Source organism: Carica papaya, chromosome 3, assembly GCF_054855325.1.
Source record: "Carica papaya isolate Zhongbai chromosome 3, ASM5485532v1, whole genome shotgun sequence".
Taxonomy (NCBI): Eukaryota; Viridiplantae; Streptophyta; class Magnoliopsida; order Brassicales; family Caricaceae; genus Carica; species Carica papaya.
The window spans coordinates 22,239,831-22,258,543 of NC_142311.1; the positions used below are offsets into that span (position 1 = coordinate 22,239,831).

The 18,713-nt window shown below is 34.6% G+C and overlaps 1 protein-coding gene, 1 long non-coding RNA gene and 1 other non-coding gene across 3 annotated transcripts; 2 read left to right on the forward strand and 1 right to left on the reverse strand.

The window, feature by feature from the left end:
- Positions 1-11,083: 11,083 nt before the first annotated feature.
- On the reverse strand, positions 11,084-11,620 carry LOC148266843 (uncharacterized). Its single transcript, XM_088216070.1, has 2 exons — positions 11,545-11,620; positions 11,084-11,481 (listed from the first exon to the last, which is right to left on the reverse strand). Exons 1-2 carry the CDS (start codon positions 11,618-11,620, stop codon positions 11,084-11,086), a joined length of 474 nt encoding a protein of 157 aa, XP_088072196.1.
- A 909-nt stretch (positions 11,621-12,529) lies between these two features.
- Positions 12,530-12,636, forward strand: LOC148266844 (small nucleolar RNA R71). Its single transcript, XR_015818190.1, has one exon. It is a non-coding gene; the product is annotated as a small nucleolar RNA R71 (small nucleolar RNA).
- A 1,876-nt stretch (positions 12,637-14,512) lies between these two features.
- Positions 14,513-18,713, forward strand: LOC148266845 (uncharacterized). Its single transcript, XR_015817942.1, has 3 exons — positions 14,513-14,889; positions 14,964-16,655; positions 17,161-18,713. It is a non-coding gene; the product is annotated as an uncharacterized LOC148266845 (long non-coding RNA).

Consider the following 18,713-nt stretch of genomic DNA (forward strand, 5'->3'; position numbering starts at 1 on the left):
ATGTATTACTGTCTTAGTTGACCACTGTTTGATTTTGGAATTTAAGATATGATTGCATTACTGGATGCATGTTCATTTGTTTATGTGAATATGTTTGATTTGGTAACGGAGACTAAGAAAAAATAGGAAATGGGTGTGATCAAATAAACAGATAAGATGATAGCCTCATTAGATATCTTGGGAGATGGTGAACAGACCGGGTTCAAAGGGAACCCTACCGTGAATATTGTCTCATACCGGACGGTGTATGAAGACTTGATAATTTGGCACTCATACCGGACGGGGTATGAGGACGGCCCTGTAATTGAGATTGTTAAGGAAAATGGTTCACATGTAGCGGGGACACCCCTATGGATCCCCACAGATACTAGTAGGCTGGTGAAACGAGAAACAGTTATGATTTAGTTTATTGTTAATGAATATGAATTTATGATATGTTCTATGTTGCTGATTGTGCATGAAGTTATGATCTGTATGATATTATTGTCTTTATAGGTTATTTTTATAAATTCCACAATAGTAAATGAATGGTAAATCATTTTACGATTGATAAACGAATTTGCTAAATTTAGTGCTCTATTAGTTGTTTTGATTTTTTACTAACTTTTGCTTCTGTGCTGGTGATAAAGTGTGATATCCTTACTAGGGCTAGTGTAGCTCACCCCTTATCTAACTATTTCAGATCAAGAGGACCTAATTCCAGAGCTCGATCCGCAGGAAGATTGCGAGTAGATGCTAGATACTTTCTATTCTTCATTACTTTTTGTATTTCTCGTGTTTCTTTCAGAGAATTCATTTCGTAATGTTTGTTTAGTACTTTTAAGTCATTGTGTAAGGGATGTAAAACTTAACCTTTTATTTCACTTCCGCACTTAAATTATTATATATTTTCTTTTAGATTTTCAGGGTCATTACATATTCAAGATTGCATTTTTCCTCGACTGAAATATTTTGGTGGGGATGTTTTAGCAGGCTTGTTATAATGTAGTTTGTATTTCACTTATTTCAGTTTTATAGTTAAATATGAATGGTAGTATGTTTCTTTTATTATTGCTAGTTACAATAAGTGGTTCTTACATCTCATTTAATCTACGATGTTCTTCGTTATGAAGATGATTAAAAATCTACACAACTAAAATGTTTGTCAATTATTTTATTTTTAATTATATTTTTGTAACTTCTATAATTTAATTAATCATTTGTTGGGAGAAAAAAAAGAATGAATATTCACTAAAACGAAATTGGTTAATATAAATATAGTAATACATCTCCTTTCTTTACTGTTTCAATATGTTAAAATGGCTTAAGTTATATATTTGGGATCTTATTTACCAACTATAAGAAGAGATTATTTCTTTTATTTTTGAAATTTAAGAGTTACTCAATTGCAAACAATAATAAAAATTGTTGTTTGAGCGAATCGATAATAGTAGAAAGGCCAAGATAAGTACTTTAAAAATGATACTAATTTTTTTTGGGAAAAAGAAATGGTACCAACTTAAAAAACTTGTTTATATGTGGAGGAAACATTTGTATAAAAGCTCATTAGATTTATTAAAGTTAATTTCTAATAGGAACATGTTTCACAAATCTCTAAATTTTGTTTGGTAAGAGTAAATTCATAGCACTTACCACTTTTGAAAATAATATCACTGAAAAAGTAAGAAATAATAGGTGCACAATAATATGATTAGAAAGTTTAGCATATATCTCAATAAAACCTAAAATGTTTTTGACACAAAATAGAAAAACATGTCTTCTCATGTTCCACTTATGTTAATCAGCATGTTCATTCTTCACATGGTTATCAATTACTCCATATTTGTTTCCAAAATATTACGGCATGCCAGAAATAAATTCATGGGGAATATTATACCTTACGTTAACTTACAATGCCACCTCATGGGTGACTAAAAGATAGTTCTCTATTGAAGTAGGAATTTTCTTCAAAAATAATAAAATCTATGCTTTGGTGTCAAGCACCCAATTTATTACAAGAATACCAAAAGCAATAAAACGTAAATAAATCAAGAATTACATTTAATCCAGGAAAATGTTAGTTCAAAATTATTAATGACTTGTAAACAGGACATGATGATCTCTGTCTAAGCTACCCGTCAATGCACTACCACAAACATTAACATATTATTAGCCTTTGGTCAAGTTTCATAAGCACTTGATAATTAAGAGTGTGAAATGCTTCTTAAATTACCAAAAGAGGAGGGTTCACACATCTTTATGAAACTTACGCAAACAAGGGAGATGGCGAATGTCATCACTAGTAGTTGGGGTCTCTAGATAGATTGCACAATCTTCACCAAAGGTATTAGTCTATGTTAAGAAAGAGTGCGAAAAAAGAAATAAGTTAAAAACAAACCTTATGAATTTAAAGAGAGCTTTCCAAGTTTATTGATTTTAACCTTTAGCATAAATGATTAAAAAACTTGTACCTGTAGTTTAGACACAAACAAATTATTAATTTGATTGTTAGATGCCTTGACCTATTGGTTAGTGTAAAGCTAAGATGGAGAAGGTTTGTTTCTAGGTCTGATAGAGGGAGGAAGTGAAGATTAAAAAGGGAATTTGGTGAGTATCAATTCTCAAGACAATTAGGATTCCATTTACTCCAAAAGTAGTTAATTTTCATAGATTTTTTCTTTATGGAACAAATTAAAATATCTCATTGAGCATTTTTTTTTCCGTCCCAGAGTGAATACAAAAGGTGCTCCATTGTTTTGCCAAAAAAAAAAAAAAAGAAAGAAAAAAGTCAGGACAAACCAATAATCCAAGTAAAAGTAACCAACAATTTAGAAGCTCATATCATTTTAACCGTACAAGTAGAAGCCAATATAAAAGACAATATAAAAAATGTAAGGGGAATCAACTTAATATAATGCAAAAATTAGAAAATGGAGACAAATTTTGGAATATTACTTTGATGGATTATAGGCTAAAAGAAAAAAAGAAGTTTATGTTACCTTTCTGTCTGGAATGGAAGGTTTAGGAAATAGAATCATTGAGGAAACGATTGTAGTAGAACTGAGCAACAACATCTTTGTGGAGTATTAGTGAAAATGCATGGTGGTGATGATGTTGGGAAAATAAATGCAAAGCTCATATTAATTCTATCAGTTTTTCTTTTTTGGCAGCAACCATGTAAATGATATGAGCTTGTGGGCTTTAAGAACTCATTTGGACTCCGACCCATATCAACTCTATCTGTCTCTATATGTTTTTGTTCCTTTTCTTTTTTTTTTTAAAATAGTGAAAAATATCTTCTAAATTATTAATAAGTCTACATTCGAGCTCCGACGTGTCTCCATTATCACTCGTGAAACCTAATGTGCAATAAGCTCATGTTGCTCTAACAATCTCAAGCGTATTATTATCGTGTTTAAGTTTTAATAAAAGACAATCATCTCCACCAAATAATCATAAAATAGAAGTAATAGTTTAATTTTTAATTTAAATAAAAAATTTTATTCCTTATATTCTAATAAAAAAATAAATTTAGATAAGATTTAAAGACAAATAGTCAAGTTTATAGTTTTTTATATAAGCTAAATATTTTTTACAAATGAGAGATTTGATACAACAGTTTTTTAAAATTTAAGATAAATCACATTTTAATCTTGTTTTAGTAAAAAAAAAAAATCTTCTGTTATAAATTAAATCTAAAATTATTTAATGCTAAACCATCAAGAATAGGTAAAGATTTATAGAGAGATGTTTAATATTCTGTTAAAATTTTTTCAAAAATTTTTTTATAAAAAAATTAGTTAAAGTATTGTTTTCATTAAGTCAAGATGAGTTGATTGTCAATGTTTACATCTTGAATTATTTTATTTGACCAAACCTTTCATCTTAAATTTTGACTAGAATTTAGATATAAGACATGAAAAAAAAATTCGAAAAATAAAGTTTAATTGAACATTGTTTTTAAAAAAATGTAGCTCTCATTTTAAAAAAATTTAAGACAAAGACTTTGTCTTGAATAGGCTTTTTTAACAAAATTATTTGAATTATTGATTTTGATGAATGACATAAATTTATTTTTACACAAATAATGTTATTTAAGTTTTTTAATTAACATGAAACTTATCACTCAAGAAAGTAGAATAAATTATGGAAGATCATAAGGGCATTAAAAAAAACAAATTGAATATCAAGAATAAATTCGTTTTTAAATTTGTTAATCTTCTATATAATTAGAGAACTTATGGTTAAAGGCTCAATAAGATTTTTTTTTTAAATAATCTCTTTAGATTTATGTTGTATTGTTTGTATGAGTGCCATGAAATATGATTATTCAAATCACATAATCACATATGGGTTGTATTGCTAAAATCTGTAATGTTAGTTTGATACTTGTGATGTGATAACAGACATGATTATTTGAATCATGTTAGGAGATAGATTGGTTGATTGTTAAAATGATTAATGCATTGAAGTAAGTGATTATTACAATTGCACTAGGCGACTTAAAACCCAGAGGTTACAAATTTAACAAACAATGTTTTAAGTAGAGCGGTAGTTTCGTTATTAATTTAAAATCACCAAACTCGAAATTTCAAAATTCCAAAGCCCTCCATCATCTATGTGTCAACAGACTACTATCATCTTCCCTGTCAAGTCATATCCTCTCTATCCAACACAATCCTTACTACTTCCACTTTCCAAATAACACCTCAATTCACTTACCCCTTTAAGCCATTGGTTCACCAGCTATATAACCTCTTCCTTATCCTCTCGTGTTTCACTAAACCATATGTTAAACCTCTATCTTCCCTTTTATTGCTGCCATCCCTCTCAACTCCTACTCTATCATCATAGAACATGGAAAAGAGATACTCCACTAAAAAAGAAAGAAGCCTCAGTGATGTGATTCTTGATTACCCAAATTTGGTTCCAAAGATGAAATCCTACACCAAGGAGGAATTCCATGAAAATCTGGACTCTTGTAGAATAATTACTTGCGAGTTCGCTGCAACATGAGGTCATGCTCATGCAGTACAACAGACGTGCACACAGAGGTCCTGCAAGTCCAGAATCTCTTTGTTTCCTAAATGGGATCGGCTCAAACGGGAAAGTAATGTTTCGTTTCCTAAACAGAAATGCCCTGAACAGGAAAGTAAGCTGCAATTTCCTAAATGGGAACGTCCTGAACAGGAAAGTAAATTCTAGTTTCTTAAATTGGGGTATCCTGAAAAGGAAAGTAATTCCATCCCTGATTTTCCTAAATAGGAATATTTTAAGGAGTGGGCCAAGTTTGTCCAAAAAAAATTTGAAGCTAAGTAATGCTTCATAGGCATGAAGAAATTACAAGGCAAGAAGAAAAACTCATTTATGGCCCAACCCAAGGTGGCCCAGAGACCTCACGACCAAAGTGGCCAAGGCTCAAAAGAGATCTTTGAATAGCATGTGTCCCACATGTGATCCCTTAGGACATGCGCGGACCATCGCATGTGTGAGAGAACCCACCAGCACATATGGGAACCTCCCCTACATGAGGAAGCATGCAAGGTGTGCAACCAAGCCAATATGCACGCCCAGTGCACATCGGCATGCGCACCGAAAATGCGCAGCATGTGCGTAACACCGCCCATGTGCACCGATGATGGGTTGCACACCTCGCCCCCAATGTGCACGCCCGACCAAGCACGAGAAGCAAGTTTGTGCGGCCTAACTAGCCTAATTGCACGGTTCGTGGCCCAGCTCGTAAGGGCACACGACCCAAACCGCACGCAACCCAGCCCACCCATGCGATTGGGTTGCCCTAGTCCTTTTTGGACTCCAAATCACTACTTTTCCTAATTTTACAGGGAATCTAAGTTCCCAAATTTTTTCATTTGCAAAATGTGCTAATTATGAAGGTAAAATTCTACTCAAAGTTGGAGAGAAGATGTCCTTAGAGAATTAGGAAGAGGAGACCATTATTTAATATTAATTTATTAATATTTCAATGTAAGTCTTATTCATAAGATTAATTAATTAATAAAATATTATATTAAATATTTTAATGTAATATTTAGCTAAAGAAAATTATTTTTATTTTTATTTTTATCACTTCTAGCTTTCAAACCAAAAATGCTTTCTAATTTTCCTAGTCGTTGTGTGTTTTAAAATGGTAATGATTTTTGTGCTTTTACATGGTCATTTTTAAGAAATTTTTTTTAATTTAAACTTTTGGAAGATTTCATATATTTATTTTTGGAAGACTTTAAAAATAAACCTTTCATTTTAAATTTTGATTAGATTTTAGAAATAAGATCTGAGAAAAAAAAGATTCAAAAATAAAGTTTAAAAGAACATTGATTTAAAAAAATTTGGCTCTCATTTAAAAAAAATTAATGCAAAGACTTGACTTGAACATGTTTTTTCAACAAAATTATTTGAATTATTAATTTTAATGAATGACATAAATTTATTTTTATGCTAGCAATGTTATTTAAGTTTTTTAATTAACATGAAAGGTATAACTCAAGAAAGTAGAATAAATCATGAAAGATCACAAGGGCATTAAAAAAAAATGAATATCAAGAGGAAATTTATTTTAAAATTTATTAATGTTCTATATAATTAGAGAACTCATGGTTAAAGACTCTATAAGATTTTCTTTAAAATAATCTCTTTAGATTTATGTTGTATTGTTTGTATGTGTGCCATGAAATGTGATTATATAAATCACATAATCACATCTAGATTGTATTGCTAAAATCTACAATGTTAGTTTGATACCTGTAATGTGATGACAGACGTGGTCATTAAATCACATTAGGAGATAGATTGGTTGATTGTTAGAATGATTAATGTATTGAAGTAAGTGATTATTACAATCGCACCAGGTGACTTAAAACTCAGAGGTTACAAATTTAGCAAACAATATTCTAAGTGGAGCGGCAGTTTCATTATTAATTTAAAATCACCAAAGTCGAAATTTCAAAATTCCAAAGCCCTCCATCCTCTATGTGTCACAGACTACTATCACCTTCCCTGTCAAGTCATCTCCTCTCTATCCAACACAATCCCTACTACTTCGGCTTTGCAAATAACACCTTACTTCACTTACCCCTTTCAGCCATTAGTTCACCACCTACATAACTTATTCCTTATCCTCTCGTGTTTCACTAAACCATATGTTAAACCTCTATCTTCCCCTTTATTGCTACCATCCCTCTCAACTCCTACTCCATCATCAAAGAACACTTAAAAGAGATACTCCACTAGAAAAGAAAGAAGCCTCAATGATGTGATCTTGGATTGCCCAAATTTGCTTCCAAATAGGAAATCCTACATCAAGGAGAAACCCCATGAAAATTTGGACTTTTGTTCCTTTTTTTTTTAAAAAAGTGAAAAATATCTTCTAAATTATAAAAAAGTTTAGATTTTTCGAGCTTTGATGTGTCTTCGTTGTTACTCGTAAATCTCATGTGCATTATGCTCATGTTGCTCGAACAATCTCAATCACATCATTATCGTGTTTAAGTTTTAATAAGAGACAATCATCTTCACCAAATGATCGTGAAATAGAAGTAAAAGTTTAATTTTTAATCTAAATAAAAAATCTTATTCTTTATATTCTAATAAAAAAATAAATTTAGATAAGATATAAATTTAGGTAAGATATAAAGTCAAATGGTCAACTTTATAGTTTATTAGTAAGTTAAATATTTTTTATAGATGAAAGATTTGATAAAACAGTCTTCCAAAATTTAAGATAAATCATATTTTAATCTTGTTTTAGTAAAAAAAATATTTTTTTTGTTATAAATTAAAACTAAAATTATCTAATACTAAATCATCAAGATTAGGTAAGGAATTTATATAAAGATATTTTATATTATGTTAAAATTTTTAAAAAAACTTTTATAAAAATATAGTCAAAGTATTTATTATTTTTATGAAGTCAAGATGAGTTGATTGTCAATGTTTACATCTCGAATAATGTAACGACCTTAGAAATTTAAATGAAATGTATGTATTAAAAATCTCAAATGCGGAAGCGTAATAAAAATTTTATTAACATTCCTTACACAATAACAAAAACGTACTCAAAACATGAAAGAACAAACTAACTAAAAGAGATACTCGAAATAAGAACTATAAATATAACTATGAAGTCTTTAGGCGTCCCCTTCACCGTCTTCCTAATCTGAAATGATTAAATAAGGAATGAGCTATACCAGCCCAGTAAAGATATCACACTATCTCACCGCCACGGAAGTAAAGGTGGGTAGAAAACAAAAATGACCAATGGAGCATAATTTATAACAAACTCGTTTATTAACATAAAAATCTTTACTGTCCACTTACCTCGGTGAGATCCATGAAAACAACATATGAAGGCAATAACATTATCATCATCATGAAATCATATAAACTTTATAACATAACACTTACCATACCTTTGCATTTCAATCATTAAACAACATATTTTCCTCTTTTACCAGCCTACTAGTATCCATGGGAATCCATAGGGGGTCCCCGCTACCCGTGAACTATTTACATTACAACCTGATTCCAGGGCCGTCCCCATACCCCGTCCGGTATGGGCGCCCAAATCATGAACCTCAATACCCCATCCGGTATGAGGGTGAAACGGGCCGTCCCCATAACCCGTCCGGTATGGGCGCCAAAACATATAAAGTCTCCATACCCCGTCCGGTATGAGAGACCACGTTCCCGGTAGGATTCCCTATGGACCCAGTCCGTCCACCATCTCCCAGAATATCTAGTCAGGTTGTTCACATTATCCATTTATCAATTCACATAACATTTTTTCCTTTTTCCTTGATCGCAATCATCCAATCATACACAACATGTAAACTAGTAATAGACACCAAACCAAACAACACAGTATCGGGTTAATCATAATACCAACCATAATAAAAGAAAATATGATTCATGCATACAAGACCATAAAATAAACACATCAAACATCATACTGTATTTAATACTGAAAAATAGATCAAACAATAACAGACCAACACTGTATCAGACTCGGGCTCCATTGGCAACCTCAATCAATTATACATCTATAAAGTCTCAAAATACCGTTTAATTATTTGTTAAGCTTTAATACCGTGATAGGAAATAGGGTGAGGGGTCCTTACTTATTTCGGAGTCTGAAATCGACTCTACAGTGCGCCTACGGGCTGTATCTAATTTCTCTGAATTTTTTCGGGAAAACTGGAACGCACTACCGGTACTTACACGTGTCCCAAAAAATCCCAAATCAGACCTAGGGCCCCTTTCAACCAATATCGAAATTCCGGCACGGCGGCTGCACCGTGCTCTGGTGACGGCATCGCCGCCTACGGGGTGATCCGCCTCGGGTTGGCCGTTTTCGTCCGAATTCGGCCAAACTTGCATCGATCCCTGCGATAAAATAACCGTAGGGCCCTCGGTGGGCCAAAAAAATTACGAAAAACTGAGACTTACCGGCGGTGGTGCTTTCGTGTACGGCGGCTCCTCTGGCGTGAGTCGCATTTTGATGTTTGGCTCCGATCAACTTGTAGAGAAAAGAACGGTGATCATAGTGGTATAAAATTTGCATCGAACGGAGGTAAAAACAGAGGGGGGTTGCAGTGGCGGTGCCGGACTTCGGCTGGGTTTTTCAGCCGTTTGGCTGGTGGTTTGGCTCCGGTTTAGCCATAGGCGGACTCAGCATCGAAAAATGAGTTAATGGGAGAAAATTTACCTCGATTGGCGGTCGAAAACCTCTCCGCGCCGTGTGCGTGGACAGGACGTGTGCAAGTGCGTGTGGAGGCGATGTGTGCACATCCCCTGCATGTGTGCGTGTGGAAGGGACGTGTATGTTCTGTGCACGTCCTGCGGCTACTGTGCGTGCATGCGCCCACACAATTCCCAGCACCCGCGCGGACAACCTAACTCCTTGCAAGATTTTCTTCCCGATTCGCTGTTTTCCAATTTTTTTCTCAATTTCATATTTAATTTAAATGAGTTAGACTTCAAATAAAATAAAATAAATAAAAATAAACCAAAAGTACGAATTACGATAAATATTAAACAGTATAAATTAATTAAGTTTAATGCGTCCAAAGGCCCGAATAAATAGGGTTTCTAAATCATTTTAGCACAGTGATGGGCGGGGTGTTACAGATTTGATGACCGCGAATACACATATGTATAATGTAATTTTTGCGAAGATTCTGACCCTATAACCATTTATGACCAACTGTGCTTCTAAACTCTTAAAACTTTAATAAACTAAATAAAATCAAATACTTCCATCGTTAAACTGTTTCCACAACCAATCTTATCCCAGTACATATAAATTTAATGCCATAATTATCATCATAGGTAGTCATGACGCAACAGGACACATCAAGATCAAATCATGGAACTTCATTAAGATCTAGATGATAACAACAAATATAATGAATTAGAATACCACTCCCCCCCCCCCCCCACTTACATGCGACTATGTCCCCATAGTTCACAAAACAAAAAGATAAAAGACAATGACGACAAAAGAGATGAAACTTCCCTGAAATTTTGATGGAGTAGCATCCACCGCACCCTTGGTGAAGTTTGTGAAAAACCTAAAACCATATGGACAAATGCTAAAGGAAAACTAAGCAAACAAGTTAGTAATAAATGAGAGAAGGGAACTAAAAGATATAAAAGGTATAGATAGATTGAAAAATAAACAAAAAAATAAAAATAAAAATAAAATAAAATAAAAATGAGACTAATTATCTGACGGCGGTAGGGTGAGAGCTGGAATCCTATATGTTGAAAGTACGCCATCATATAATGCTCTATTTGCCTTTGATGTTCTTCAATTCTTTTTTCCCCCAACTCAGTTGCTCTAATCTCTCCTTTATGATGGAACTTGATTTAGGACCTATTCCTACATTGGCCTGGCAAGAGCTAGGCTCAACCTTATCCATGGGTCCCGACCACCTTGATTTCAACTTGTCTGGTGGTTCCTTAGTTAATGGCTTGTCTTTTTTTCACTAGAGCTACAAATCTCCTTAAATATGAAGTTCCTTGGTGCATTAAACTAAGGTCTCATTTCTAGTAAACCTTGTTCTAATGCATATTTAAAGTAATTTTCCTAAAAAACATCTTGCACAACTGAATCAAGTGTATCAATCATAAAACATGTATCATCTAAAGTATGTGCATATTTTATGGATTCAGACATATGAAAAGTAATTTCCTCATCAAATACCCTAAGAGTCAATTTACCATTATAAACATCAATTAGAGCTCCAGCAGTTGCTAAAAATGGTCTTCCTAGGATAATTGGTATCTCAAAGTCCTCTTCCATATCTAAGATCACAAAGTCTATTGGAAAAATGAACTTATCAACGTTAACTAGAACATTTTCTATTATTCCAACTGGAATTTTGATAAACCTATCTGTTAATTGCAAAGTAATCCTAATAGGCTTAGGTTCTCCCAATCCTAACTTCTTATAAGTATCATATGGCATCAAATTGATACTATCTCCTAAATCACATAATGGTTTTTTAATTGAAAGATCACCTAAGTTACATGGAATAATAAACTTACCTGGATCCTTCGACTTTTGTGGCATCTTATTTTGTGGAATAGCTGAGCATTCTTTGTTAAGCGTCACCATGGCCATATCTTCTAACTTCCTCTTGTTTGAGAGAATCTCTTTTAGAAAATTTGTATAGGTAGACATCTATTTTAAGACTTCAACCAACGGAATGTTAATATACAATTGCTTATCATTTTGTTGTTGCTTTAATCTCCCTGGATATGGAATGTTGGAGTGTTCTCCTCCTCGATTGGGTCGCTCATTCTTTTGATCTCCTTCCTTTTTTCAACTTTCTCCTTGTTTGAGTTGCTCTCATCTGCTTGTGTTCTCTTGGTTGCTTCCCCTTCCATTAATTGCCTTCCACTCCTCAATGTTATAGCATTCACATGCTCTCTTGGGTTATTCTTTGTATTGCTTAGCAAAGTTCCTTGAGCACGCTCAGAAATCAACTTTGTCAATTGCCCAATTTGGTTCTCTAGACTCTTGATTGAGGCTTCATTACATTGTAGCCTAGTTTTCGTTGCTATCATGAATTTGACGAGCATATCCTCTATATTTGGCCTTCGTTCAATGGGGGGCAAAGTTGGTAGGATAGCTTGTCTCTGATTATTTTGGTTGCTCCATGAAAAATTAGGGTGATTCCTCCATCCAGGATTGGAAGTATTAGAATAAGGATTCCCTCGCTGAACTTCAAAATTTTGAACTTGCACTGCTTGTGCTGTCACCATATTCATGTTGTCTATCTTTTTAATTAGGGCCTTAATTTATGGAGATAGAGCTCCAAAGTTGTCAACACTATGTAAGCCGACATTCTTTCTTGATGAAGATCTCTCCTTCTCCCATTAGTAACTATTGCTTGTCATCTCCTCAATCAACTTGTAGGCAGCCTTAGGTGTCTTGTTGTTAGTGTTCCTCTAGCTGCTGCATCAATCATGGTCTTGATGTTAGTGGTGAGACAATTGTAGAATTATCTATACTTAAAGCCACATAGGTAAATTATGGTGAGGAACTCTCCTTAGCAAATTCCTATAGCGATCCCAAGACTCATACAATGATTCTCCATCTATTTGTGCAAAAGTGGTGATTTCATTCCTTAATTTAGCTGTCTTTGAAGGTGGAAAGTACTTGGCTAGAAAATGTTAAGCCATATCCTCCCAAGTAGTGATGGAACCAGTTGGTAACAAATTCAACCAAACCTTAAATCGATCCTTCAATGAGAAAGGAAAAAGTCTCAATCTGATTACATCATTGCTCACTCCATTGTGCTTGAAAGTGTTGCAAATCTCTAGAAAATTAATAATGTGCTCATTAGGATCTTCAGCTAGGAACCTAGAAAATTGTACACTTTGCTGAATCATCTGGATGATGGCTAGCTTAATCTCGAAGTTATTAGCTACTACAGCAAGCCATGTGACACTTGGTTCAATTCCAGTAAGGGATGGAATAACATAATCCATCATTCTGCACTCTTTTCGCCCTTCTTATTCATCACCCATTGTTGTTATTCGTCTTCTCAATGAATTTTTAACACGAGATGGAAGTCATCTACTTTTCACTTGTGCTCTTAGTCTATGGTAAGTTCTCTCAATTTCTAGATCAAAAAATCAATAGTTCTTCGCTGCTTATGGTCATGCACTATAGAACCCCCTGCAAATAGTTAGCAAAACAAAATAAACAAGGTAAAAATACTAAATTAATAAAAATCAGTCAACTCTAATATTGCTAGTATTAGTTCCCCAACAACGACACCAAAAACTTGTTGTGATGTGAACTCACCTAGCAAGTGCGCTAGTTCGAACACGTACTATAGTAGTAAATTCGAATATCGTCCCATGAAAACTAATATAACAATTACTAGAATCACATCTAATTGATATTATTTGGCTAACGATTAAGAGAATGAGTATAAACTAAAACTTAACAACAAAAAGAAATAATGAATTAGGATTAATTAACAATCAAGATATAACGACAGTTAAGATCTTAAAATCCACCCTAAGTTCAACTATGAATTTCCTTAATTCAATCCACAACCAAAACTTTCCCCCAATTTTATTCAATCATGTAGTAATCTCTCTCTCAAGATCAATTACCCTACCTACTTTATAATAACACACATATATCTATGAATTAGTATGAATCAATGCATTAACATTCAATCATTAAATATACAGATCATGTCAAGTATCTCTACTCACATTCAATCTATTATGGTAACTTGATATTTTAATGAACAATCAGTCATCATAAATCAATAAATAAGTGATATTTATGCATTAAACCAAGATAACGCATAGGGATCGGAGAAAAAGCTTTTCATAGATTGAATAAGAAAATCACAAAGTATCCCTTACGATTTCATCAAAGATCCCAACAAAAAAATTTAGTTACACATATTAAAACAAATTATAAAAGGAAAATCTAAAGAAAACATGAAATGATTTAGAATAACCTACTAGAAGAAGTTCTTGATGTCTGCAGCTGTCTTCTCTTTTCTCCTCCTCCCATCTATGTTTCTTTTTGGGATACCCATTTTTTATATCATTCAAGACTTAATATTCTGATCTAGTACGTCCCACGGCTGTCTCTTTCACCGAGCAAAATAGAAATACTGCCTTTTTAACACATGGCTGCGCAATATAGGGCACACGGTTGTGTCTTTCAGGAACATGGCCGTGTCATACTCTTCCTCAAAAATAAAAACACTGGCTCCATAACACATAGTCGTGTGTTATGGTCATGTCTCTCACATCTTCATGTTTCAACCCTTTTTCTCCCAAATCTTATTCTAATCCACTCTAATTTGCTTCCAAGTCCCAAATTCATTCCTAAAAAGTATCAAAGACAATCCATAAACATATATGACAAAAATCAATCAAAATCAACTCAAATAAAATCGAAAAGTATCTATAAAATTAAATTATATCACATGTGTTTTCAAGAAGTTGACAGTGCCTTAGCATCATCGGCTGGGATAGCTTTTGCGTTAACCCATTTAGAAATATAGCCCACTACCAGCAAGATATAAGTATTGCTAAAGGATGAGGGGAATGGTCCCACGAAGTCGATGCTCCACACATTGAAAACTTCACACACTAGAATGGGTATAAGTGGCATTTGATCTCTGCAACTGATGTTTTCAGTGCATTGGCAGTTTTCACATGTTTTACAGTAGGTATATGTATAATAGAATAATGATGGCCAGAACAGACCACGCTCTTGTATCTTTTAGGCTGTTTGCTTGAGTTCGAAGTGCCCCCGCATATGTGTGAATGACAAAATTTTATGACAGAGCCTGCCTCAATTTTAAGAGCGCACCTCCAAATTAACTGATCTGCATAATGTTTCCACAGGTACGGATCATCCCATATGTACTACCTTATTTATCTTTTTATCTTTTCCTTTTTGACCCTTGGTAGATCGGCAGGTAATACATGGGTAACAAGGTAGTTGATCCTGTCTGCAAACCATGGGGCTGTCTGCTGAACTGTAAACAAGTGTTCATCTAGAAACTCATCGCTTAACGGGGAGAGTTCCCAATTAATTGGCAGTCGGCCAAGGTAATCTACTATCAAATTCTCCATCTTCTTTTTATCCCTTATTTCAAGATCAAATTATTGCAGAAGAAGTATCCAGCATATTAACCTCAGTTTTGCCTCTTTTTTCTTCAACAAGTATTTTAATGCTGCATGATCTGAGAATACAATCACCTTTCTTCTCAACAAGTATGAGCAAAATTTTTTCAAGGCAAACACAACATCAAACAGCTCTTTTTTCGTGGTAGAATAGTTTATTTGGGCGTTGTCAAGGATGTGAGAGGCATAATAGATTATATGCAGGTATTTTTTAGTTCTTCACCCAAGTACTGCACCCACTGCTTGGTTGCTTGCATCGCACATTATTTCAAATGGTAGGTCCCAATTTGGTGGCTGCATGATGGGCGCTGTCACTAGCTTCTCCTTAAGTGTTTCAAATACTTCTTTGTAAGGTTCATCAAAGACAAACTCGACATCCTTTTGAAGCAAACAACATAGAGGTTGTGTAATATTTGAGAAGTCTTTAATGAACCTTCTATAAAAACCAGCATGAGAGGAATGATCATATTTTTTGTACGCTTTTTGGGTGAGGCAATGATTTAATAATGAGCACCTTTGCTTTATCAACTTTTATTCCCTTAGAAGACACCACATGTCCCAAAATCAGCCCTTAATCCACCATGAGTGACACTTCTCATAATTTAAAATAATGTTGCAGTTAAGACAATGCTTAAGCTCCTTCGTGAGGTTTTTAAGGCACTCATCAAAAGTAGATTGTGAAGTCATCCATAAAAACTTCTATGCTTTTTTTCACAAAATTGGAAAAGATGTTGACCATGAACCTCTAAAAGGTGGTGGGTGCATTACAAAAATGAATGACATTTGTCGGTTGGCGAAAGTCCTGAAGGGGCATGTGAAGGTGGTCTTTTTTTTATCTTCGGGGGCCACTAGAATTTGGTAAAATCTAAAGTAGCCATCCAAACAGCAAGAATGGGTTTTGCCAGCTAGTCTCTCTAACATTTTATCAATAAAGAGTAACAAGATGTGGTTCTTTCTTGTTGAGACATTCAGCTTGCGGTAATCAATACAGACCCACCATCCATTTTGCACTCTTGCCGAAATCTTTTCTCCCTCTTGGTTCTCTATCACAGTGACCCTTATTTTCTTTGGCAGAACCTGCACTGGGCTTACCCACCAACTGTATGAGATTGGGTAGATGACTCCAGCATCTAGCAGATTCAAAACTTCTTTCTTCATTACTTCCATCATCGGTGGGTTCAGGTGCCTTTGAGCTTGTCTGTTGGGTTTATACCTTCTTCTAATAGAATCATGTGCATGCAAGTAGGGGGTGAAATTCTCTTGATATCGGCAATCATCCAACCTATGGTTTCCTTGTATTCACGGAGCATCCTTGCCAATTTATTTTCCTCAAATTGGTTGAGTTTATTGGAAGTTATCACCGGAAGGGTCTCTCCTTCACCTAGAAAAAAGTACTTGAGGTGTTTAGACAACAGCTTTAACTCTATCTTAGGGACCAACACAATAAAAAGTGGAATTTTCATGTGAGCTATGGGGAGATCAAGGTGAGGGATTATACCTTTTATCCGCTTAAAGGAGTCCAACCCAAACATGATTTCTTGCAAACTCTAGTTAGCTACATGGTCTTCTTCCAAGATCTGCAAACTATTTGCATCTAAATTATTGCAAAGTGCAAAACTTACGTCGTCTCCACGGTTTAGGTTAAAGTACTTTTAATTCAAGATATCAACAGTATCGATGTTGCATACATAAGATAAATTAGCACGATATTTCATAGCATCATATACATTAAATCTTACCACCTGGTCATCGAATTCCATAGTAACGATTCCATCTTAGCCATTTATTTTTATGTTAGCAGTGGTAAGGAAATTTTTGCCTAACAGGAGATAAAAAGAACCTTGAGATTTGTCATCCCCCATGTCTAACACATAAAAGTCAGCTAGGAAGATAAAATTGTCTACTTAAATTAACACTCTTCCAAAACTCCTTCAGGGTAGACAATGGATCTATCCGCCAGTTGGATAATAACTCCCTTTTTTTTTTCAGTTTTCCCCCACCCAACTTGGAGTAGAGGGACATGGGCATTACATTGATAAAAGCTTCGAGATCGCACATGGCCTTCCTTGTGCCCAAGGTACCTATTGTGCATGAAATGACAAACATACCTTGTTCTTTGCATTTGGGAAGTAAATTCCTCTCTATGATAGTAGAGATGTTCTCCACCACACTTATTTTTTCATTGCTACTTAGTTTTCGCTTGTGGGTGCAAAATTCTTTTAGAAACTTAGCATATCTGGCTATTTGTTTATAGTATCAACCAGAAGGAGATTGACTTCGACTTTATAGAATGTTTCCAGGATTTTCTTATCCTCTTTTTCCTTCTTTGTCTTGGAAAATCTTTATGGGAAGGTGGTTTGATTGGATACAAAATTGGTTAATTGGAGTCTGTCTTACCAGGAGGTGTACTGTCATTTGTTATGGCCTCGGTAGCCTTACTCAAGGCTTTTGGATCGTTTTTTTTTTTTGTAAGCCTCAACCAAGGGTTGTTTTGACAGAGTTTTCTTATAGTTCTTTTCGACTTCCCAAGGTGATGACATTGACATTGGGTCGTAGGTTCACTTCTAGTTGCAAGGGTAATTTACCCTGAGGTTCTTACCTACTCATGAAAGTCGTGAGTTAGTTGACTTGAGTCTCTAAATTCTAAATGTTAGCTTTGGTCTCTTATTAAAATTGTTGGATGTTAGTGGCAAGTGACTTAACAATATCTTTAAAGGACATACCTTATTTGGGAGGCGCTGCATGCAGTAGTGGGGGCAGCCTATATGGTATTGCTAATAGTTTTGATGCCTTGCTCCATAGCTAAAGTTGGGATGGTCTCTCCATTCAAGATTGTACGTGTTGGAAAAAGGGTCATACCTTCTTTACGTTTGAGTTGGGAAGCCACCCACTGCGTTAACTTACTTCTAGTCGTCATCCTGGAGCGTGGGGCACATATCTGTGGGGTGTCCCATATGTGCACAAATCACGCACACTGGAGCTCGCTGGTTATTCTCTCTAGCCATGCTTTTTTACCAAATGAGTTAGTTCAGATATTCGAGACTTAATGGTAGAGATACTTATTTCGTTCACTCTTCAAGGGATGTCCCAGCAGGATCTGAATTACTGGGAGGTGGCAACCATGATCGATATCAACTCCCTTGTTTGACGTGGCATTTTGTTCACTATGGCTCCACCACTTGCTACGTCTAACATTCTTCTTTCCGTGGGTAATAGTCTTTTATAAAGATAGTGAATAAGCGATTGTTCCAAGATGTCATGTTGTGGACAACTTGTGGATAATCGTTTGAACCTCTCCTAATAATCCTGCAAAATCTTGGAATCTTTTTGACAGATTTCACATATTTATTTCTCTTCTAATTCTAATTACGCACAATGCGGGAAAAAAAAACAATATAGGAAGGCTTTTACCATCTCTATCCAAGTCGTGATCGATCTTGGAGATAGGTAAAACAACTAATCCTTGGTTGCATCATCCAAAAAGAAAAAGAAAGCTCTCAGTTTTTTTTGCTCTTCAGAAACTCCATGCAGTTTCATGCTTG